The sequence below is a fragment of the Leptodactylus fuscus genome, chromosome 10 (assembly GCF_031893055.1).
Source record: "Leptodactylus fuscus isolate aLepFus1 chromosome 10, aLepFus1.hap2, whole genome shotgun sequence".
Taxonomy (NCBI): domain Eukaryota; kingdom Metazoa; phylum Chordata; class Amphibia; order Anura; family Leptodactylidae; genus Leptodactylus; species Leptodactylus fuscus.
Genome location: NC_134274.1, coordinates 24,708,012 through 24,732,340, shown reverse-complemented (window position 1 = coordinate 24,732,340; position 24,329 = coordinate 24,708,012). Strand labels below are relative to the sequence as shown.

The 24,329-nt window shown below is 43.7% G+C and overlaps 1 protein-coding gene across 4 annotated transcripts in view; it reads left to right on the top strand.

Annotated features, from left to right (window-relative positions):
• Positions 1-24,329, top strand: part of TACC2 (transforming acidic coiled-coil containing protein 2) — a 101,513-nt gene that overhangs the window by 58,179 nt on the left and 19,005 nt on the right. For all 4 annotated transcript variants that reach the window (XM_075257471.1, XM_075257470.1, XM_075257468.1 and 1 more), the window contains exons 8-9: positions 21,646-21,809; positions 22,787-23,975. In XM_075257471.1, coding sequence (XP_075113572.1) covers positions 21,646-21,809; positions 22,787-23,975 — 1,353 coding nt within the window. The remainder of the gene's footprint in view (positions 1-21,645; positions 21,810-22,786; positions 23,976-24,329) is intronic.

Here is a 24,329-nt window from a genome sequence, read left to right as displayed (position 1 = left end):
GTTTATGTGTTGCCAAAATTATAGTGTGTGTGTATAACACACAATACAGAACAATTCCGTCACCATGGGATTTATTCCAATAGTCATTATGTAAGGGTAGGTAAGAACATTAAAGGAACATCGACATGGAAATATTCTCTGCATGGACTCATAGAGATACGCTTACATAACAATGCCCCAAAGCTCTACTCTATCAATGTAGGACATGGACGGATAGGACCTCCGGTATCTGCTTATGGACTTCACATTATCCAGCCATCACCAATAGAAATCCAGCAATGTTCATGTTCACACCATGCTTTGTAGTGCACAACTGCTGTACATGTCCATGCATATGGGGGGGCGGGCATGTCAAAGGTTTACTACGGGGCCCCGTCATTCCTAGTTATGCCACCGTGCATGTGTATGGGGGATTTGGAAGAAATGAGCAAGCTTTCAGTGCACCGCTACCTAAAGTGCACGGCCAGGTTTATTAGTACTAGCCATCATGATGTAAGTGCACCCCGTGATGAGTGATCTTGGGATCTTCGCCTACACTCAGATCCCTTGCTGAGAGTATATCTCACCACTCTTAGCGCCATGCATTGTTTATATGCCCTATATGGAATTGTGTTTTATCACATTTTCAACGCTTACTTGCAAACGCTGAAGACTCTTCCAAACCACTTGGAAAGAAATGCTGATATTTGTTACTACCTGTCATCGCCTCCTACATTAATAACTGTTGTAGTGACATGTAGCACGAGCCTTACACCTACATATCCTCCTGTCAGTTGTATACCAGGAGGCTCCTATAGATCGCAGCCAAGGATCCCCACAGCTTACTGAGGATAGTCATATCACACTTTTCACTAAATTGTATATCAGGCTGAGGCCCCGCACAGCGAGACGGAGCACAAACCTTCTGCGGAGAAGGGTGTGGTGGAAACATATTGCGTTTTTTGCAGAAAGTCTGCAGAGTTTTCCTCTATACCTATATGGAAAATGCCAGCATTTCCGTAGGTAGCATTGACATGCTGCGATTTACAAAAACGGTGCTGTGTGGCATCCATTTATCCTCTAACCCAATTGCAATAAACTTATCATGTATCAGCACATGATTATTTCACTTGGTTTCAAAAGTGGTCTAAGCAATTGGCCTATACAGTCATGTGCCACAGATATATAGTCCCCTTTGTTATGGAAATGCAAGGGTTAATTCATTCTTGCACAAGACTTGCAACAACTAGCCTATTGTCTGGATCCACCTTTGCAGACTCCTCTGTGATTAGGTACAGAGTGGATGTGTAATATATGGCTTTAATGGGGCGGTGTGTATGGTATGATGTTTACCTGACAATCTGCCATATATTAGCCGTGAAGTTCATTCGTCTAGGCATTTATCCAGTATCTATGTGGATGGGCCCCCAGTCCTACTAGGCCCCTGTGCAGCTGCACCAATGCCATTGTACCCAAAGATACAAAGGAAACCTTCCCCCCTGAAAAGACTCCAACACATGTGTGAACATGGTGTAACTCCCACTATAGCTTCTATGGAGCCCATGACACTGCTGCAGGAACCCTGCTGTGTGCTGCTGCAGGAACCCTGCTGTGTGCTGCTGCTGGAACCCTGCTGTGTGCTGCTGCTGGAACCCTGCTGTGTGCTGCTGCAGGAACCCTGCTGTGTGCTGCTGCTGGAACCCTGCTGTGTGCTGCTGCAGGAACCCTGCTGTGTGCTGCTGCTGGAACCCTGCTGTGTGCTGCTGCAGGAACCCTGCTGTGTGCTGCTGCAGGAACCCTGCTGTGTGCTGCTGCTGGAACCCTGCTGTGTGCTGCTGCAGGAACCCTGCTGTGTGCTGCTGCTGGAACCCTGCTGTGTGCTGCTGCAGGAACTCTGCGTGTGCTGCTGCAGGAACCCTGCTGTGTGCTGCTGCAGGAACCCTGCTGTGTGCTGCTGCTGGAACCCTGCTGTGTGCTGCTGCAGGAAACCTGCTGTGTGCTGCTGCTAGAACCCTGCTGTGTGCTGCTGCTGGAACCCTGCTGTGCGCTGCTGTGCTTAACCCTGCTGTGTGCTGCTGCAGGAACCCTGCTGTGTGCTGCTGCTGGAACCCTGCTGTGTGCTGCTGCAGGAACTCTGCGTGTGCTGCTGCAGGAACCCTGCTGTGTGCTGCTGCAGGAACCCGGCTGTGTGCTGCTGCAGGAACCCTGCTGTGTGCTGCTTCAGGAACCCTGCTGTGTGCTGCTGCAGGAAACCTGCTGTGTGCTGCTGCTGGAACCCTGCTGTGTGCTGCTGCTGGAACCCTGCTGTGTGCTGCTGCTGGAACCCTGCTGTGTGCTGCTGCTGGAACCCTGCTGTGTGCTGCTGCAGGAACCCTGCTGTGTGCTGCTGCGGGACTGCGACCCCTACCCTGTCTGAAAGATCCATTGACTGTATTCTGCAAAATCTAGATTAAGCTGCTGTATCTTCTGTAATCTCTAAGAATAGCCATGAAAACCTGCTGAGCCTTAAGTAAAGTGCGCAATGATAGTGTGACCTTTGTGTGTAGGCACAATTATTCTGCACGACTTTAGAGCAACGAAGGCGTTGCCATTGTTCCAAAAAGGTAAGCAGTGACACTTTTATTGCCAAAAACTTACATCTTGACAATAAACGCACCGACCCCTTGTGTTTCAATAGTTAACAGACTGGAGAGCTGTGAGGTCCATGCTCTGTATGTGGATTGTGTTGCTTCCAGCTTGGATGTGTCATCAGCACACAATAGCAGCACAGTGTCCATGCACATAAAAGCACCGCAGCTGCCTGGGTTACACTGAACACTGCCTGCTCTGTTGTAAAGGTCACCAAGGATTGAGAGTAGTCACACTGTGACCTTCAAGGTATCTCATGCACGCTAAACCTTAGCACCTCAAGGTGTATAAAAGGGGCACAAAAACTGTATTATTGCAAATTTAAGCAGCTTGATACAGTTTGTCTCCTATTTGTACTGTACAGCTGTGACAGGTGCTTCTTAAAGGGGCTGTCCAGGATATACAGTTTTTGGCAAGGAGGCTGGAGAAGTTGAAAAAACAAAAAAACATACTCACCTGTCCCTGATGCTCCGGTGTCTCCCAATGGAGTCCGGTTTGTTTTAGCGGAAGTCCTCATCGTATGTGTCCGCTGAGATCACATGGAACGTCACAAGTGATGTATGCAAGTGAATCTGTGGTCACGCGAAGCAAGGACTCCCGTCAGAAGAAGCACCATGGACAGGTGGAAGGGACACCGGAGCATCCAGGACAGGTGAGTAGTTTGTTTTGATTTCTCACCTTCCCCAGCCTCCATGTCAAATCTGTTTATCCTGGACAACTACTTTAAAGGTGATGTTTATTTTGTTATTTGCTCACACCTGGCTCCCCCTAGAGGCAAACCAGATATGATGTCACCTTTGTCCACTGCAGATGGAAAACTATGTTTGTTTATTGCCACAGTTAAAGGGGTTATCCAGGGGTACAAAACATGGCTGCTCTCTTACAGAAAGAGTTCCACTTCCTCTTCTCAGGAAGTGACATCACATTTGTTAGTCACATGACCATAATAGAACATACCTAGGGCTGAACAAACAGGTTCTTGTTACAAATCTTCCAAAAATTACGGGTTTGACAAAATACTAATTTTTTAGTGTTTGCCACACATGAACTGTTATACTTTTGGGAATCTTCAGACCCCAGAGTATAATAAGTGGAGGCTCAGAGGGGGTGAGTAAACATAGCAAACTGTGTTACTCACCTCTCCTGGGCTCCATCCTCTTTGGACTTCTTCATTCTGGTGTTTCTTATGTTTACTCATCTTTCCTGGGTCTCCTCTCTTCGGACCCCAGAACATAGTAATGGCAATTCCGGTTTGGACGTATTCAGTCCAAATAAAACTGCCGGATGAATATTTGCAAGAGGAATCTCGCAAGGTTCACCCAACACATACTCACCTCCTGTAGACTCCTGTGTTCTGCCACAGTAATCTGCTGTATCATTGGAGAAAATTTATTGCAGGGTCGGATTATAATGGGAGCAAATGTGCAGTTACTTGCCCCTGGGCAGCCTCAGGCCCCAGTCAACCACATTTCACCATTAATATAATTCGCAGTCTTGGTTTTCTGCTCCTTCTTGCTGCAAGCAATTATTGGTTTTCATTGCAGCAAGTAGAAACTGTGGAGAACCTGGGAAACATTGCAACCAGAGTGGCAGATGTGATTGGCAGTCATTCTTGTTCATGAATAGAATGCCAGAACAGCAGTAAAGACTGACACACAGGTTAAGTTGTAGCAGAAAGCTAACAATAATAATGTGATTTACTTGAAATTCAAGGTCAGAGGACTATGTACTCTGATAATATAGTGGTCACATCATTTTCTATGGCAAACTTGTCCCTGGTGTCACTGTATAATAGACAATGTACTGATTTCTTACAAGGGACTGTGTGAAAAGAGGAGAATCATGGGAAGCTGAATGTCATATTCATAAATATAGTGTATTTTTTGTGATCTTGATGAGAACTTTTGGTTGCTGGTTTGCTCTCATTTTTCCTATGCTGCTTTCAATAAATCTAAATTATATGCCCCCTCCTCCATTCAGAAATACAATTATCATCAGACCATGTGCCACCTTTTAAAATGGTTAGGGGCATGCGATGACCCCATTATAGTGCCCATTATAGTCATTTTCTGGACAGATGGCTGTGTAATATGAGTATGATATGATGTCCCATCTGTGCCATCCCACCCTCATGTGTCACCCCCTCCTCTTGACCACCAGTCTAAGCTTAGAGCCCTTGCATTCATTGCTCCAGGCATACCAGCGGCAGGTTGCTGGCGGGTGCAATGTCACCAGATAAAATGGATTTTGACAGCTGGATTAAATTTAGGCATCCGGATGCAGCATAACTGGAAGAGAAAGGATTCCTGCTCCTCGGGGAGTCAGTGCTATGAGACGATGAGATATTACTGCCTAATTATTTGCACATTTAACTAAATAGACCCAAAAACATCTGGCAGAACATGAACATTACTGGATCCCTCACTAGTGTATGTGTTATTGTGTTATATGCTTATAGCAATGCCCAGTGCAATCTTATTTTTGATACCAGAGTAGCAAAGGCAACAGAGTTGCAAGACATTGGATAGATGGGACTAAGATTACCAGGTTTGGGCCCTGTACCCCTCTAGCATAAGGTCATGCTGGGGTTTATGGGTGATGGTTGCCCTTTAAAGAGGACCTATCACCAGGTGTTAATATCCCAAAGACATACACTATATGATAGGCGCTGCCACCCTGAGCACTATGGTGTTTTTTATCCAAGTTAGTTCAGCCATTCCAGAGATATTAGCCCTTTTAGTGTTGATTAAGGTCTACTAGCCAAGTGGGCGGTAACATTGTTGTTTCCAAGGGGGTGGGTCTCTGTGCTGTATATCATGCAATGTTATCACCCACCTGACTAGTATACCCTAATTTGCCTCAACACTTAAAGAGCTTATATCTTTGGAATGGCTAAACAGGTTTGGATACGCTACAATACAGATGATATATGTCAGGGGTGCTCACACTTTTTCAGCGTGTGAGCTACTTTATTAGCTGACCAAGGCAAAAGATCTACAACCCACCTTGTGGGCGGGGCTGGGGCGGGCCTTGGGCATGGGGTGGGGTGTGTCTGTGGGTGGGGCAGACATGTGGGCAGGGTCAGGCAGAGCGTGAGAGCAGGAGACAGCGGCGTTCTGTGGCCGCCCAGGGATCCCCGCTGTCTGCTTGTTCACAGCGCAGGCTGAGAGTTATCTCTGGACACTGTCAGGCTGGGGCTGCAGCAGCCTCGCCTTCCAGTGTCTGGAGATGACTCTCAGCCTGCGCTGTGAACAAGCCCCCTCCATCCCTAAGAGCGGGGAGCGCATCATCCCCCGGAGCTACTGCTGGCCTGCCTGGAAGTGTCCGGAGTGCTTGTTCACAGCGCAGGCTGAGAGTCGACTCTCAGCCTGCACTGTGAACAAGCAGACACCGGAGATCCCTGCATCCTGTGATCGACCCATACGTCCCTTACGATCGACCAGTAGATCGCGATCGACGTATTGGGCACCCCTGATATATGTCATTGCGCTTTTCAGACTTCTGATAGGTCCTTTTTAAGATATATATTCCTTGTGTGCAGCCTTGCTGTAAACATGAGCCCTAGGGTGCTACCTTTATACATACCACTATACTTGAGTTTGGCGCCACCACATGTTTTATTGTAGTCCAGGGATTTTTTATAGAATTCCATTCACACAATGCTGTGTGCAACTACAGTGTTTCCAGATCAAGTTTGGTGGTCTTTTGACATCTGAGCATACCCTAAAAAGTCACGTGTTTGTGCCAAATCCCAATAGTTCTAGGCCACTGACTTAAATGAGAAAACTGTAAGCAAGCAGCAGGGGAGGGTTAGAAGATAAAAATCCACTCATACTTACCTTCACATTTTATTCGTTCCCGCTCTGGACCGGCCGTCACCTCTGCCGCTTTGTGTGTATACGGAGCGGCTGCATCGGTGATATCACCTCACTGGGGCTGCTGCAGTCAATCACTGTTGTCAGCAGTATATAGCTGAGAGTGATTCTTGGCTGGAGCGGTCCATTGATGTGACGTCATCACTGCAGATACAGACAAACGGAAAAAGCGTCAGAAGTGACGGCTGGGCCAAGGCACGAATGCAGGGGAGTATATAGGTAAGTATTAATACAGTTAATATTTTCTATCCCTCCTATTATGTGTATTAACATGTATAAACCCAGGCAACCTCTTCAAAAAGAAGCTATTTCCACAATACTTGTACTTAGATGTGTGAGCGTGCCCAGTAGCGTCATTGCTGATATGTCCTTAATCCCTATATAACTTCAATGTGGGGTCACAACCAATCATAACTTCCCTTAAACAACATATACAGTCTCAGTGAATCCTATTACCATCTAGTATTACATGTACACTGGGGAATTCCATTCTGGACTGCAATGTTGCAGATTTTCATGTTTTACCTAAATAATACCAAACATATCAATTTACTGTAAGTCTCCACTTTCCATAAGATATGTTTTCCTGTAAAGTCCCCATGACTTCTATGTGACTAGCGCTGAGGGACATATGGCCCCGGGTCTGGAGCTTGGGGAATTAGAGATACTAATATCTCAGCGGGAGGGAGAAAGTGATATTGAGCCCTATTTACCAGGAAAGGGAAGAAGCCTCCATATTGTTCTCGGTTTTGTTTGTGCTGTTAATACTTTCATCAGACAAGATCAGATGTCATTGTAAACGTCATCTATAGCGGCCTGGAGATGGTATGTAGTTCTTAGTATGTGCACTGTATGTGAAAGAGACCAATGCAGATCTGCAGAGTCAGGACAGACAGTAGTAGTTGTCTAAAATATCAAGTTTCGGCAACTATTGGGTGAGATTGTAAGGAGAACCATATCTAGTTATACGTATCTAGGCTGCTATCTGCATATTGTTATGCCTTAGGCTCTGTTCACATCTATATTGTGGCTTCTGTTTAGAACATAAATCAATATTTGACTTATGGGATTCATTGGCATCTGCATATCGTACTGCTGGAAAAATCAATGCAATTATTTCCATCAGATGTGGTGGAGACAGGGGTGTACCTAGGATTTGGGTCAGAGCACTAGAACGTCAGGAGGGCAGCAGAGGGGTGGACCATAAATGGAGCCACACTCATCATTCAGGAGAATGGTGGCCAGCTGGAGTCAGCAAGGGGGTGGTTGTAACCGTCAGACCACCCCATTATGTACACCTCTGGTTGGAACCTCCAATGCAGATGTAAATACGTTGGGATGAGTCCTGGAAGACCCTGTCGACTTTATCTAGGTCTGTCATATATCCCTTATTTCCAGTGGTTGGACCCCTGGCGATAACAAGAACAGGGGGTCCCTTAATGCCATGGTGGTTATACCCTCAATCACATCTATTGACTTGAAGGAACAATATAGTCCATCAATCCCAGAGAAGTGAGGAGAGCAGTGACACCATTCGAAGACCTTTGACTATGTATGGAGAAGTTGGAGCACCATCCATGAATGGTCATCTAAGTATTGAGAGCTCCTGAACCCCAATGCAAAATCTGTAATGTGGACCCCACTCCTTCGGTGCTATCTATAACAATGATGTCTTCCTACATTGTAGAGGCTACAGTAGAGTTTTATTTCTGCAGCCCCTATAGTTAGGCCCATGTAGCAAAGCCACTCTTGTGGCCACCACTACGCACACCCATCTATAAGACGTCTATGACGTTACATTTTTTGGACCAAACCCTTCAGATATTGATGCTCTTGTACAACGTAATGATGACTGCAAAATCATAAATGTGGGTGTGCATGGCCCCTGTGTTTATCTGGTAGTCTTGATGTTGCGGCGGGTTATCCTGATATGTCAGGTGTAGTATACAATCACTATCAGGTTTCAGGGCTACGGAGCTTTTATTGGTGCTGAAGGAAAACATGTGATTTGTGTCTAAGAGCTTATTTGTGGGCATCAAATCTCTTATCCAATTCGAAAGCGAATGCTACAAAGTTCAGGCATGGAAGAGTTAAAGAGAAGCCATTACTCCCCCTCCTCTTCTGTTCCTTTCGCCTGCGTTGCTGATGCTGCTTTTGCTTTGCCCATCTCCAGTCCTGTATTTCAGATGCAGATTGACCGCTCATCCTGCTCCCTATATGGGAGATATTTTTCCATAAAAATCATATGTCTGTAGGGGATTTGGATTGACAATATTCCTTTTCACTGAGGAGCGTAACAATCCCGCTGTCTCCCCTCCCCCTATTCTTGCTTGCTTTTTCATTGTGCTGTCTGAGCAGACAAGCATCATCACCCGGTGTGCTACAGCCATTTGCATTCAGTCAGTGAATGTGCTGAGAGCTTGCCAGATTGACTGGACTTATCACGGTGACCGAGGTGAGGAGGGACGGACGACGCCAATGGATCCTGTCCTGCGAAGAGGATGACTATGACCGTTCGCATTGTGTGAGCAAACGTGCCATTCCTGCTTTTTCGTGTGGCATCAACATTGCGCTGCATGACACTGGATGGTGGATGGCAAAGGACTGACTGACGTTGATCTCTGCTGTCATTCCCGGGGCTGGATTTCAGGACTGGCAGCGGGTCTCTGCTTTGCTCCTCACTGCAGGGTCCTGTCTTGCTCTGGGCCAGGCGCTGCTGTTTGGGCAGTGCAGGAGGCTGGGAGCCGACCTGCAGCCTGCTGAGGATGGGAGGGACTGAGTCAGCACTGCAGCAGGGACAGGCCACAAGCCTGGCAAGTGAACCCTCCGAAAATATGTGAGTAGCTCTGCATTTCCTGAAATGGGGGTATTCCCTTGTGCCAGTCTTGTGCGGATCAGGATTCATATCCTACATGTGCATCCGACCTTACACCTCCTGAGTATGACATGACCCATAAATGCATTTTCATTCATTTGTGCATTCATTCATAAATCCCTGTTGCTTTGCATCCTTAAGCGTTGACATATCTGATCTTTAACAGAGCGGTGTTAATCCTCTTGGACTGAGACACCTTGTCCATTTCACCGTTAGCCCCCTGAATCTATAGTGAACTCACATCTCTATGGAAAACTAAAACGTACAAATAATAGAAACGTATTACAGATCAAAATGCAAATTCATGACAAGACCTTACGTGACAGCCGCTGTTCTGTATCATATTAATGGATATGTATTGGGTCAGATATTGTAGGGGGTGCTAATTCTTTTGGACTTAGACACCTTGTTGACTATTAGCCCCTTTTTGTATTGAATGGACATGTCTAGGAAAAAGTGTAAATTGCGCAAAAATGTAAAAATAATAGGAATGCATTAAAAATCATAATGGAAATTCAGGACAAGTCTGCTAATAGGTATCATATTATAGGATACATGATGGGTCCCCATATGTGGACAGATTCTTACAACCAATAATCACTTGCACAAGATTTCTCAAGAAACCTGTTTATTCCATCATCCTAGACATATACAAGGATATCCGTGATTGTGTCATACATTATAACTATTGCGCTCAGATCTAAGCACCTGTGCACGTATTTGTCCAAGGTGTCCGCAGCTGTATTATGTCAATCTCTTCCTTTCATAGAATTCATTTCCCCCAAAAATTCCCAGTCGTTCCCCCCGACGCTGACTGGCAACTGTCACCGTTTTTAATCCAGTGAATCTTAACCCAGTTACTTGTTTACGTCCATTGTCGAAATGATTTCTCGTCTCTGAAAACACCTATTCTGTTTTTGCGCAAGACTGCATGGAAAATGTCTCTAATAAGCGTCAGCAGCTGCCCGGGGTGGCGCGGTGCCAGAGAAGCTTTGCCGTGTCCTCATTTGTTTCCCTGCCTTCATTATGTGCCAGTACATCTCATTGCTACTCCGCAGCCCCCGCTGCTATTCTACCTCTCAATCCTTTCAACCAACATTAGCCTTTAGGAGACGCCACGCAGCGCTCCTGTCATGTTCAGGAATGTGTGTCACCCCTGCCTGGTAATGGCAGAGAATGGCAGCATACGCGTCCCGGCGTTTGGGGTGGGTAACAGGTTCAACCTCTCCAGAGGATGAGCTATTTTTTTTCCAGCGTCTGCCATTATATAGACAATTTATATCGGAGGTGGGAGACAAAAGACAACAAAAATACACGGACAAGGTAGTAAAACATGGCTCCCATACAGGCAGCAGTGTTTACCACAATGGCGTTACACCCATAGAAAAATCTGAAAAAATATTCATCATTTTAAATGAATTATTTTATTGAATTATCTGAATTTACGCATCTCTTTATCGTCGGAAAGACACCAGCAGGGTATTTTACCCCAGGCTTGGTACACTTTCATCTTTACATATGTGACATGATCCTTTAGGTTTACTTGGTACCATGAAGGCAGACATTTTGTAACGTGAAGCGAGATTCTTCTGAATGGCTTTTATATCAACGGTATATTTTTTCCATAAAAGTTGCATATGGCGTAAAAAATCCCAAATAGTTGCATACCAAATCCCTCGGTACTCTCATGACAATGATGATCTGATCTCTGTGATTTTTGCTTACTATGATGTATTCGATAGATGACTGTGACATCGATTTTTGGGCTACATCACTGAGAAATTGTAAGGGTACGTGCACCCGATCAGGATGACGTGCAAATTGTCTGCACAGATTTTAATGCAAAAAATCCATACAGGTAGCATTAAAGTCAATGAGAAATTGTACTTGTCATGCACATAACATGCAAATTTTGTATTAAAATCCACCGCAGTTGGTGCAAATTTACATGCGTGTACATGCAGATTTCGGTGTGGATTTTCTGCATGTACCCTAAATTCGGAGATGGGACATTACAAAATCATCACGTCTATAGTGGATGGAATTTTCTTATGTGCTTGATCCTGTCTCGATCTTTGGTGTCTCCAAGTTTTCCCGGTACTTGACTCCATGAAGTGGGTCCCCATTTCTAATGTCTAAAGCGGCAAGGGGAGACCAGCAGGGGTTATAATGGCCCCTCTCTAGAGTGTTTTTTTTTTTTTTAAAGGGAATCTATCACCTCCCCCAAGCATATTCACCAGCGACCACCAGGTTACAGTGCTAAACAATTCACCTGTCTTATGTATGTCACTTTTGTAGGTTTGTAGAAAAAACACTTTGAAGTCTCATGCAAATGAGCCACTGGGGGCGGGGCCTCAGCTCCATGAAGAACTGCTTTTGGCACTCAGAGCCCCTATTACTCCCTGTCTGCACCACCTTGTGCAGTCATTAATTTTCCCATGGTTATAACATCAACCATCCTAGTTGAGCATCAGTACAACTGCTCCCAGGGCTAAAGGCCCGCCCCCAGTGCACCAGCTGAAGGCCCGCCCCCAGTGCACCAGCTGACTAAGTTGCATAAGATTTCAATGTTATTTTTCTCCAAATCTACATTAGTGACATACATAGCAAAGGTACAATATTTATCACTACAATTTGCTCAGTGATATGGTGGTGACAATTAAATATGTTAAGAACTCTCTAAGGGAGCCTTCACACGATGTAACGCTGCACTCATTCTGATTGTAAAAACACTTTCAGAATGAGCGCGTAAAAAGCAGCTCCCATTGACTTGAATGGGAGCCGGCATACGTGCGCTCCCCATTGAAATCAATAGGAGGCTTTTTTCCCTATTGCTTTCAATGTATTACGTGCACATATGCCGGCTCCCATTCAAGTTAATGGGAGCTGCTTTTTACATGCACATTCTGAACGTGTTTTTACGATCAGAATGAGCGCAGCGTTACATCGTGTGAAGGCTCCCTAAGGCCTCAAGCACCCGACCGTACTTTCTATCCACAATTGCAGATAAAAGTACAGACCCATACGTGTCATTCGGACCATACACACAACCGTAGCTTTTGCAACTGTATGTCCAGGCGAAATTGAAGAGCCACAAAAGATGGAGCAGGTTCTACAATGTATGGGTCACCATGGATGATACATGGATACCATGTCATCCATGCTGTTTTTTACTGAACTGTACCCTGCGCACGGTCTTCCAGGACTGTATATTATTTATTATATCATAGTTATTCATATCTACTTCCCGCAAAACTTTTAGATTTCATTAGAAAAGCATTAGACAATGGAGAACATGTTAACGTCAGACAATTGTTCCCCGGGGCGAGAGATATTTACAGGGATGAGAGCTCTGCTTATCTGGCTCATATTGGAGATCTGTAACTCTGCAATTATGGGTTATATAAGTAGAGGCTCATTTCATATACACGTGGATGCGCAGCTTGTAAGTGCGTGGCCAGATACACGTGTTCAGTGTTGGCGATGTACATAGAAGAAGAAAGTTCATCAACAAGAATAAAGTTTTTGCTTCTAATTAAAAAAAAATACTTTTGTATGTGGGAAAAACTTCAAAACTGGCAAAGAGGATTCTGCAATATACATGGGCTGCATACTAGGAACAGAAACTACCCATCAGATTTAGAAATGGTATATACAGTCCTATGAAAAAGTTTGGGCACCCCTATTAATCTTAATCATTTTTAGTTCTAAATATTTTGGTGTTTGCAACAGCCATTTCAGTTTGATATATCTAATAACTGATGGACACAGTAATATTTCAGGATTGAAATGAGGTTTATTGTACTAACAGAAAATGCGCAATATGCATTAAACCAAAATTTGACTGGTGCAAAAATATGGGCACCTCAACAGAAAAGTGACATTAATATTTAGTACATCCTCCTTTTGCAAAGATAACAGCCTCTAGTTGCTTCCTGTAGCTTTTAATTAGTTCCTGGATCCTGGATGAAGGTATTTTGGACCATTTCTTTCTACAAAACAATTCAAGTTCAGTTAAGTTAGATGGTCACCGAACATGGACAGCCCGCTCTCAAATGATCTGAAAACAAAGATTGTTCAACATAGTTGTTCAGGGGAAGGATACAAAACGTTGTCTCAGAGATTTAACCTGTCAGTTTCCACTGTGAGGAACATAGTAAGGAAATGGAAGACCACAGGGACAGTTCTTGTTAAGCCCAGAAGTGGCAGGCCAAGAAAAATATCAGAAAGGCAGAGAAGGAGAATGGTGAGAACAGTCAAGGACAATCCATAGACCACCTCCAAAGAGCTGCAGCATCATCTTGCTGCAGATGGTGTCACTGTGCATCAGTCAGCAATACAGCGCACTTTGCACAAGGAGAAGCTGTATGGGAGAGTGATGAGAAAGAAGCCGTTTCTGCACGTACGCCACAAATAGAGTTGCCTGAGGTATGCAAAAGCACATTTGGAGAAGCCAACTTCATTTTGGAAACAAAGATTGAGTTGTTTGGTTATAAAAAAAGGCGTTATGCATGGCGTCCAAAAAGAAACAGCATTCCAAGAAAAACACTTGCTACCCACTGTAAAATTTGGTGGAGGTTCCATCATGCTTTGGGGCTGTGTGGCCAATGCCGGCATCGGGAATCTTGTTAAAGTTGAGGGTCGCATGGATTCCACTCAGTATCAGCAGATTCTTGAGAATAATGTTCAAGAATCAGTGACGAAGTTGAAGTTACGCCGGGGATGGATATTTCAGCAAGACAATGATCCAAAACACCGCTCCAAATCAACTCAGGCATTCATGCAGAGGAACAATGACAATGTTCTGGAATGGCCATCCCAGTCCCCAGACCTGAATATCATTGAACATCTGTGGGATGATTTGAAGCGGGCTGTCCATGCTCGGCGACCATCTAACTTAACTGAACTTGAATTGTTTGTCCAAAATACCTTTATCCAGGATCCAGGAACTGATTAAAAGCTACAGGAAGCGACTAGAGGCTGTTATCTTTGTAAAAGGAGGATCTACTAAATATTAATGTCACTTTTCTGTTGAGGTGCCCATACTTTTGCACCGGTCAAATTTTGGTTTAATGCATATTGCGCATTTTCTGTTAGTACAATAAACCTCATTTCAATCCTGAAATATTACTGTGTCCATCAGTTATTAGATATATCAAACTGAAATGGCTGCTGCAAATACCAAAATATTTAGAACTAAAAATGATTAAGATTAATAGGGGTGCCCAAACTTTTTCATAGGACTGTATTAGATATATGGTAGCTCCCAGTACTCACTATGTACTGCAGAGCCTGGTATATACTGGAGGTCCTGGTATATTTTTCACCTGTTTGCTGTAACCCCAAATTCTCACTTATTAAACTGGGGTCAGACCTACCTGGAATAGGTCACATTAATCCAGGGGCCCCATGGCAGACACACAGTTATAGTACATACGGTAACTTGTACAAGTGCCATGGCACTTGGTGTTATAGCCCACCTCTTAAATACAACTGAACCAACAAGGACATCCCAGTCAAGATGTTCATTGCAACCTGGCTTGAGGACATTAGGAGAATGTGATGTCAAAGGTAACCTAATTCTTAACAAATTTTTAATGTCAAATCTGTGATGGGTCTGACACCCAACACCGTCACTGATCAGCTGTTCTTGATAGCTGACACATAGAGAATGGAGCAGGAAGCAGACAGCTTTGTTCTCTGTGTACGGACTAAACAGAGTCAGTGAAGCTTAGCTCCCATTCAAATGAATAGAGCTGATCTGCAGTACCTGGTCTGGCCACTACACAGAGAACAGAGCTGTCTGCTTCCTGCTCCGTTCTCTGTGTATCTGCTGCTGAGAAAACAGCTGATCGCTGTGGTTTTCGGATGTTGAACCCTCACCAATCTGTGTGGATGTATGCTTTGGTTCGGTCATTAATATTTTGTAGCCTGGAACTTCCCGTTGTCTCCTATGTACACCACTGGGTATAAGTAATCTATAGTCCTCCATAAACAGGAGATGGGTAGATGTTAGGAATAACCCCCTCATTGCTGCTGTATTTTTTCTCATCCAGACAGTAAGCAGTTTCTTATATGATATTTTATTAGGGACAAGACTTTGGTCACTGTCTATGTTGTGCTGGCGTTGCTTGTAGTCTGTCTCTTTGGTTCATACTGTCTCTTGCTCTCTCGAACCTCCCCCACCTTCTGCCTGTTTGCTCTTGCTTTGATATCGCAGCTGCCTATTCAGCCATGCCTTTTATCATTTTCATACCCGACAAGGGTCTGCTTTATCTCTTCGGGCGTGTAATTGGACTCTGCTTAATTTAATTCTAAATGCATATTAATAATAATATTAGAATATATTTGTGTTATTATCCATGATGACCTCCTGTATGTCTGTGCTTATCTAACAGGTTTCTGTGTTCCCATCTAACAGGTCTCTTTTTCCTGTCTTCCGCTGCTTCGCCTGTGTGTATGTCCAAACTTCCTTATATTATATGCATCTTTAGGGTTATTTCTTAACTGTACTAGAAATATTCTCCCCCCCACCCAATGAAAAACACCTATAGATCTTGGTGTCCACTTGGTGCAGTAGTATCGGATCAATGGGGGTCCAACACCTTGATCCCACACCAATCAGGTATTTCGGTTGCTGAAAATTGTACATAAGGTATATGGCTGGAAATGACTGTGTTCCTATTGAAGTAGACAGGAGCAGATGTGCAGTTCCCCACCACTACCACTACAGTGTATAGAACTGGAAGCTGTATACAGTGCATGGAGACTTATACTGTAGTGGTGCCGCTGCAGCTCTACTCCTATTCACTTCAATATAGAGCAGAGCTGCTTCCATCCGTATACCTTGTATACTGAATCTGCTGATCAGTGCAGAGTCTGGGAGTTGGACTCTCACAGATCTGATACTGATGACATATCCATTTCTCTTTATTATTAGAAAACCCCTAAGGTGTTTCCATCCAGGATATTGATGACCTGTCCTTCTGACATCCTCCAGTCCCGCAACTATACAGTGAATAGATGTGACAGCCAGCTCCTTACAGTGTATGGAGACTTGGTCGGGAAAACGTTTGTAGCTTTAAAGGGATTTTCCCATCTCAGTGTTTCAACAGTTTGCCTGATATCTCTTTTTCTCACTTCCTATATTTCACCCCCCCCCCCCATCTTGCTGAACGGGACTCTATGAAGTATCACAATACTTATGCAGATCAGATAATATGCGTGTATAGAACGGACTCAGTGTTATCTGTGTTTTTACATAGAGAGATAACAGACTGGACTTTATCTGCAAACTGCAATTAGCTGACCTGATTGTCCTACCAGAAGAGCAGTGAGTGACGTCTCTTGTCCTATAGGTCTGTGGTTATAGAACCGCTGTGTAAACAATTGGAGGAATAAGTTCACAGAGTAGGCAAACAAAGCAGCATTTCTAAAGCAATATATTTAGGAAAAGTCTTCAGTTTGCAAAAGCTACCAGTATAGATAGGATCCTTGAGATGGGACAACCCCTTTAATGGTTCTGGAACTGTATCTCAGAATAGTTGCCAAAGCAAGCAATACTGAACATGTAGATCAGTTCTGACAGCTCCATTTATCTCATGCACTCTATGGATCAAGCCGAAACCAAACAACAGTTGTCAACAGAATCCATAGACGTCAATGTAACGTATATGGACAAGTATAGGCTGGTGAATATGACGCCACCATTAGGTTACTTTCCAACCACTGCTGTTATACATCTTTCCAGATATCTTCATGGCTTCTTATACTTGCACAGTAAAGTGTCATGTCTGTTTTGCTGTTTCTAGAAGTGTTATGTGGTGTAAACACAAACAGATGGAATTATACTTGTCTGTACTTTCCCTAAATGTAATACAGATTTTCTACAAACACATGGAAAAGACAATTGTGTGAACAGGCACAAAAGCAAACTTTCCAAAACATGAAGTATGGACTTAATTTATAATGTACCAAAACAAGAAAAATAACTCCAAAGTGTAAAAAATAAGAATAATAAAACCCTGTTTCTTAGTTACGCAGGAAAAACTGGATGGCCATCATTACTAGGTCTATGGGGGTTGCCAAAAGGTTTTTGATCTGCCTCTACCTTATAGGAGGACACCAGGATGGTCAATGACAGGTCATAGTTGGGGATTCCTCCTTCTATTAGATGGAGTAGAAGGTTGCCGTGCTGCACCTTACGGATGTACATACTGCAGGGATACCCTATAAACTTCAATGGGACAGCCCTGCAGTACCTACACCCTCCACTACAGTGTGTAGGGCAAGTAATGGTCATGGTATATAAACATTATCAAGAGCCATGCTTTCTTGGTACAGCTGATCTGCGGGGGTCCACACATGTCATATTGGTGGCCTATCCTAAGAATAGTTAAATTTTTTCATGGGTCCGTGCAGGCACACAGTTATGTGAATATACGTTTACTACTACTAATAGTGCCAGAAAAATACAAGTTACAGCTTACCAGATAGTATAGATGGGTGTCCTTAGGTCTTATCTATAGGATACATATTCTGTAAGCGATGACAGTGCACTACTGTGTAGTGTTATCTCTGCTACATTTACAATGAATGAAACACTGACAAATTCATATATATATATATATATATATATATACCCCCACTCATCTTTATACCTGTATTGTTTATTTCTAGCAAAATAGTCCAACTTCTACTTGTGTCTCGAAGACAGATAAGCATAGAAAAAAAACAGCCAAATTGGTAAATCCAAACTTTGACTTCCCTTTTCCTTGTGTTCTTAGAGGGTTTGTTTAGGGCATGGTTGGACACAAAGCAGAAACCCTTGTGTAAGAAGAGTACAGCATATGGGTCATTGCTCTGCCCCGGAGATCAAGATGCTATTCATAGAGGAAATCCCTGACTGATGTGCCAGTGTTCTGGTGAATAGCAATCCATCACGGGAATCACTTACATGCTACTGTAGAAAGACCTGCTGGCAGCTGCCCCCTCCCTGCAGGGCTCATATGTAGCAGTACAAGTGTGTTTTATGTTATCAGATAGGAACCAATTCGAGTACTTTATAATAATAATAATACTAATAATTAAAAGAAGAATGTGTATATATAGTACCAACATGCTTACAAGTCAGAGGGTGCATGTACACAAGAATTCATGACTTTCATTGACAATTCAGGCAGCAAAATAAGACGGCCTCGATCACGTGAGCTTGCAATCTATGAGGATATAGGGTAGCACAAATGGAAAACATATAAAGCAGTATCTGTGTATGTACTGGTTATAAATGTATGTACTCAGATATAAAGTGCATTAGGGTACGCCAGGTGGAGATACTATTACATGAAAGGGACAGGTTCTGAGGGATAAGTTAGAATAGGGGTAAAAAGAAAGGAGCCAGATTGGGGAATGTGATAGGCCGCAGAAAAAAGATGTTGCTTTAGGACACTTAAAGGAGCTATTCAGTTTCTAATACTAATGGCCAATCCTTAGGATAGATTATCAGTATTAGATTTGCGAGGGTCTGGCACCCAGGAACCCCAAATATCTGTTTGGGCACAGTGTGGTCCCAGAAACCATGCTAATATATACAATATGTAGCAGTGGGTTTAGGTTCTCAGCACTGTACCATTGACTTGAATATCAGGAGCCACACTGTTCCTGGTTATCAGAACTTTATAGATCTAATATTGGCCCGTTTTAAGGATAAACCATCAATATTACACTCTGGATAACACCTTTTAAAGCTGTGGGTGTTGGGATTTAATCTGTTTGTCCGATGAAACACATTCCAGAGAACTGCTGCATCTTGAGAAAAGTCTTGGAGAGAGAAGCAGTTGGTCCATAGGATGGAGTATGTTAATCTTAGATCAGAGGCCAAAATTACAGCACAGGTAGGGTAACAGTAAAAGCTATAGCTAAAGTAGGGCACGGCATGAGTTGCTAGAGGACCCCAGGACAATATTGACACAAGGATAGGATGGATGTCTGATAAAGATGCAGCAGAGCTGTGTAGAGGAAGGCAGCCATGACACCCCCTCCCTGGCTTGTATTGCACAATCCAGTGTCACATTATATCCTCCCCCGCTCCTTAGTTATGTGCTCACACCTTCTCACTTGCAGGCTCTTGTTTGTGCACCTGAGGATAATTCCTGTTATATGACTATTATGTCTGCTGACTCTTGTCGGGTCACCGCCGGGGTATGGTCATATAATTGGCCTTCCGTGCTGCTCTTTCTTTATTGCTGAGGCTTCTTACTTAGTATCTTCTTAGCTTCTTACCCGCTGGAGATTAATCTCCACTAACACATGAACATCCGCTTAACTTCACATTACAGCCAAGGAAACCTGGACTATAGACACATTCCGGATTGGGGACCTCACGCCCTCTATTCACGTAGTCATGTTGTCTCACCCTGTAAACTGTTTATTCGGTGCTGATGTCATCAGGTTTCCATCTATGTAAGCACATGGTAACCGTAAACAGCATAGCCATGCCTCAATGATGTCACCAAATACTATTGTGCATATACCATAGTCTGAATTTAGTCCAAGTAAATAATGGGCATGCTTTATGATGAAGTCAGTGTTGGCAGCTAATACTAGAAGGTAAGGGAGCGATAAGCCGCAGTAACGTTGCCGGCATGATGGGACATGTAGTCCAAATCACCGCTCTCATCCACATTGGTGGTATTATATTTAATCCAAACTAACTTCATGGCTGCACCTAAAATTCGGCAGCAACCTCTTATTCGTGACTACAATACATGGAGCTCCACTTTAAGGTAACGTATATGTTTGTTCACACCATTCTTAGTGTCCGTTCCATCAAAAAATTGATGGCCTGAAACTTGGTAGACCCATTATAGGGTAAGCGGGATTCATACGGCTACATTCACATGACCATTGTGAAATGATACGTTTTTATTATGAACGTTACGTTCCCATTTTCACATGTGAATAGCCCCAACAGCCTTGGGTTCCATTACAGAATAGATATTCCTTATCCACGTGGCTCCCGAAAGCTATGATACCCGTGTGAACAAAGCTTTAGTAAGTTTTGACTCTGCAGCCTATTTCTTTCCATATTGTTTTTGTGTACTGCCCTTGTAACCTTCTCCTGCAGTTGGATTACAATTCCCACGATGGATAGAAACATCTGAAACCGCTTTGGATTAGTCTATGACATACTGATGTCTTATTAGAAAATCTGCAAGCCTTGACATTTGTTTTTTCGTCTTTCTATACATGTGCTCTCTTGTTACACCCCTTGATGTTATTATTTAAGTTCTGGAATTTATTTGATGTATCAAAGTCAATATCAACCATGTGAAGCTTTTAGTTCAAGTAAGGTTGTCTGAATATCTACTCGATCCTATAATATCACCTATAAGCAATTTCTCTAATGTTTGTCTAGAAAAACAGATCAGTCTATTGATCTTATCCATCATATACACAATGTAATAAAAAATGATGTATGTAACTGGTGCTGGATTATCCTGAAACCTGTTGTGTATGTGGCCATATGGCGATTTCATATATAGATGTATTATTAATTCCGTAGATATTGATGATTTATCCTTAGGATTGGTCACCAATATCTGATCCATGGACATCCAATACCCAGGACATCCATAGGTCAGCTGCTCTATCTGTCATACTCCCATGTTTCTGATATTTATGGCCTATCCTATAGATCATCAATATTACAGCCCTGGAAAACCCCTTTAAATATGCATCAATATCATCCTTATAGTAAACTCAATTGCCCCAGTATTAGTTCACAGGTTTACCTGTCGACCAAATGTGGCCGTTCTCTGCCAGTTGCTGGGAGTAGCACTATAAAGGGAAAACGTAGAAGGGGCATAGACATAAACCGGCACTTTGTCTTCCATTCTTAGGTTCCCTGGTGGGTCCCAGCCCAGTCATTGGACCCCTACCAATCATTAATGGGGCTTTGAAGCAGAATAAAAAATACGTAAAACATTGGGCTGTAAGGATATGTTCACACACAGGAATATGGTGCTGAATTTGAGACAGATTCTGCCTTTCCTGCTTGTGTTGGACACCAGGGAGTGGTGGTGGATCGTGAAGAGGTATTATGTTATGTTAGTGCCATTTTTAGCAGTACTGAATCATTAGGACTTTTCTGGGAACAGAATATTGCATCAGACCATTATCCTCAGATACTTCGGAACGTTTTCTGTATTTTCTTCTCAGGCTGGTGTAGTCCACAATATAATGATAATGTTAATAATATATAATAATATTCTCTTTTATTCCATATAGGAGCTCCGATTCTGAAGAAGCTTTTGAGACCCCAGAATCAACAACCCCTGTAAAGTCCGTACCCCCCTTTCCTATTCCTGTCCTCCCAGAGGTTCAAGAGCAGCAACCACAGCAACGTCAAGAAGAAGAGACACCTTCCCTTCCAACCAAGCCGGAAGAACCAGGTAAACTTGAGACCAGATCCTGAAAGTAAACTAATATACTCTTCTTAATAATGATGTTAAAAATCTTCCACGTTGCAGAAACGCAGCTTTTTTTGTTGCAGTTTTTTTGAGCCAAAGCTTGGAATGGACTGAGCAGAAGCTAATAGTATAAGAGCTTCCTATATATTTGACGTTCCTTTTGTAGTCATTCTTGGCTTTGGCTCAAAAAACCGCAACAAAATTTGCTACACAAAAAGCTGCGTTTCTGCAACGTGGTGCCTCAGTCTTCAGGGATTTACACGTTAGGATAGGTCATCAGTATTTGGTTGGTAGTAGTCCTACACCTGCAGCCGCATCTGCTTCACATACTTGTGAAGTCACATTCATTTGTGACATGGCCTATTGCAGCTCAGTCCTATTCAAGGGAATGGAGCTGAGCTGCACTACTAAGCACATCCACTATGTACAGTACTGTACTTGTTATTCAGTGAAGAGCCTGTAGTACTGACCTGTACATGCCGGGTGACAGACCCCCACTGATTAGATATAGGTGGGTCAATATACCTTTAAGGTTTTATAAGGGAGTTAAATATAAAGGGGAGTTCACACGATGTAATGTGCCGCGTGATCTGGCACGTATACAGCGTGTGAGAGTTTGCGCGCCGTATACGCTCCCATTGATTTCAATGGGAGTTCGGATCGTATACGCCGCGTTATTTTGCGGCTGTGATTTTGCGTGTGCGTGTTACATCGTGTGAACTCCCCTGAAGGGTATTTTACCCTGCCTCCCCCTGAAGATTTAATAGAAAGTTACAAAGACCTTTAGGCCCTCATTATATCAACAGAGGTGGCAAAAGTATTCCCTATACTACTCCTGTGGGTGACCGCTGCCACTGTGCCTGATGGACTTAGAAGACTTACAATAATATTTCAGTTCCATAGGTCACATCTCAGGTTATGAAATTAAAATAATCAGTTCTCCGCCTTTTCCTTTTCAGCATCGGTTCCCAATTCTGAACGCACAGAAGCCCCTGATGAGACTGCGCCCGAGAACTTTACCGATTCTCCTTTTCGTCAGCCGTCTAGATCATTTTCTGTGGTATTTGATGAAGACAAACCCATAGCAAGTAGTGGAGCATACAACTTAGATTTAGCTGCTATTGAGTTTTCAGAAGTAGCATCTCCTTCTTCGGAAGCCTCCTCCAAGACTCGACGGAAATCCACAGACTCCGTTCCTCCCAGCCGCAATACTCTGTCCAGGTCTCTTAGTTTGCAAGCCGCAGACTTCCAACTTGATGATTTGCCTACCAGTCAAGGCGGCTCTGATAGTGCTTGTAGTACTTTGCGGAGGACAAAGAAGGCACGGCCAGCATCCCTGAAGAAGAAGGCTGGAAGTGTTAAGAAACAAGTAGACACTGTTAACACTAATGACTTGAAAGACCCCGCTCAAGCAATATCTGGAGAGTCACAGGAGGTAGAGGTGGATAAGAATTTGCCGGAGCAACTTGTTCCTTCTCCTCTTCCTCCTCCTCCTGAAACAGAAGTCAACTTACCAGTAGTTGGGAAAGAGGAAACTTCACCCCCACCAGAGTTGCCCCAGACTGATTCCCAGTTTGGTGTTGCCGAAAGTTCTCCTCCTGTTGAGATCTACCAAACGCAAGCAACAGGAAGGTTGTCCCCACCTATACCTACCCACCAAAAAATCGAAGTGGCCCCAAGTGGCCCTGAATTACCAGAAAACCCTGTGGTGATCGGGCAATCAGTGAGGCTGGAGTTCGATTATTCTGAGGAGGCACGGGAGGGTCAGCCTCCCACAAGGAAAGGCAAGAAACCCGTGGGCAAGATGCCACTGCGGAAACCAAAGCCCAAGAAGACTGTTGAAAAGCCTGACGCTCCTCCAGGATCCTCTAGTCCTATTCCAAACGATCCTGAAGACATTCCCATTGCCAAAGGATCTTACACCTACAATATGGATCAATGGGATGATCCAAATTTTAACCCCTTCTCTTCCAGCGGAAAAATACAAGACGTGCCCCCAACCACCCAAGAACCTCCCCCCGAACCAACTAAACCCATTGTTGAAAGATCAGAGTCCCCTGCTAAAGCACCAGCTTCTTTTGAAATAAGCGCTGAACAGAATGGGGAAAGCAATAAGCCGGCCAAGAAGAAGAAGACGCCGCTCAAAACGTAAGTGACAAAGTGTATTGCTAATGGAAAGAGTGGGCACAAAAGTAGGCATTTCTTCCAAGTAGCTAAAGAGACCTATGCCCTAAAGGTGGACTACTGCCTTCGTATGAATGGGTTCAACCGGTGCTGCATACAGTTTTCTTCAAGTACTATGAATGCGGTGTACGCAGTAGTATATTGTATTGTACAATCCATTAGGGATGCTGTGACCTATATAGAGGCATATGTCCTCTAGCCGTGTGCTTTTATGTGATCACCCAGAACTGGGGCATCTGCTCAATGGTAATTGTGGTTGTCCATTATTACTAGGCCTCCAGTTCAGTAGTCACATGGTCTTTTCCAATAATTCTCTTA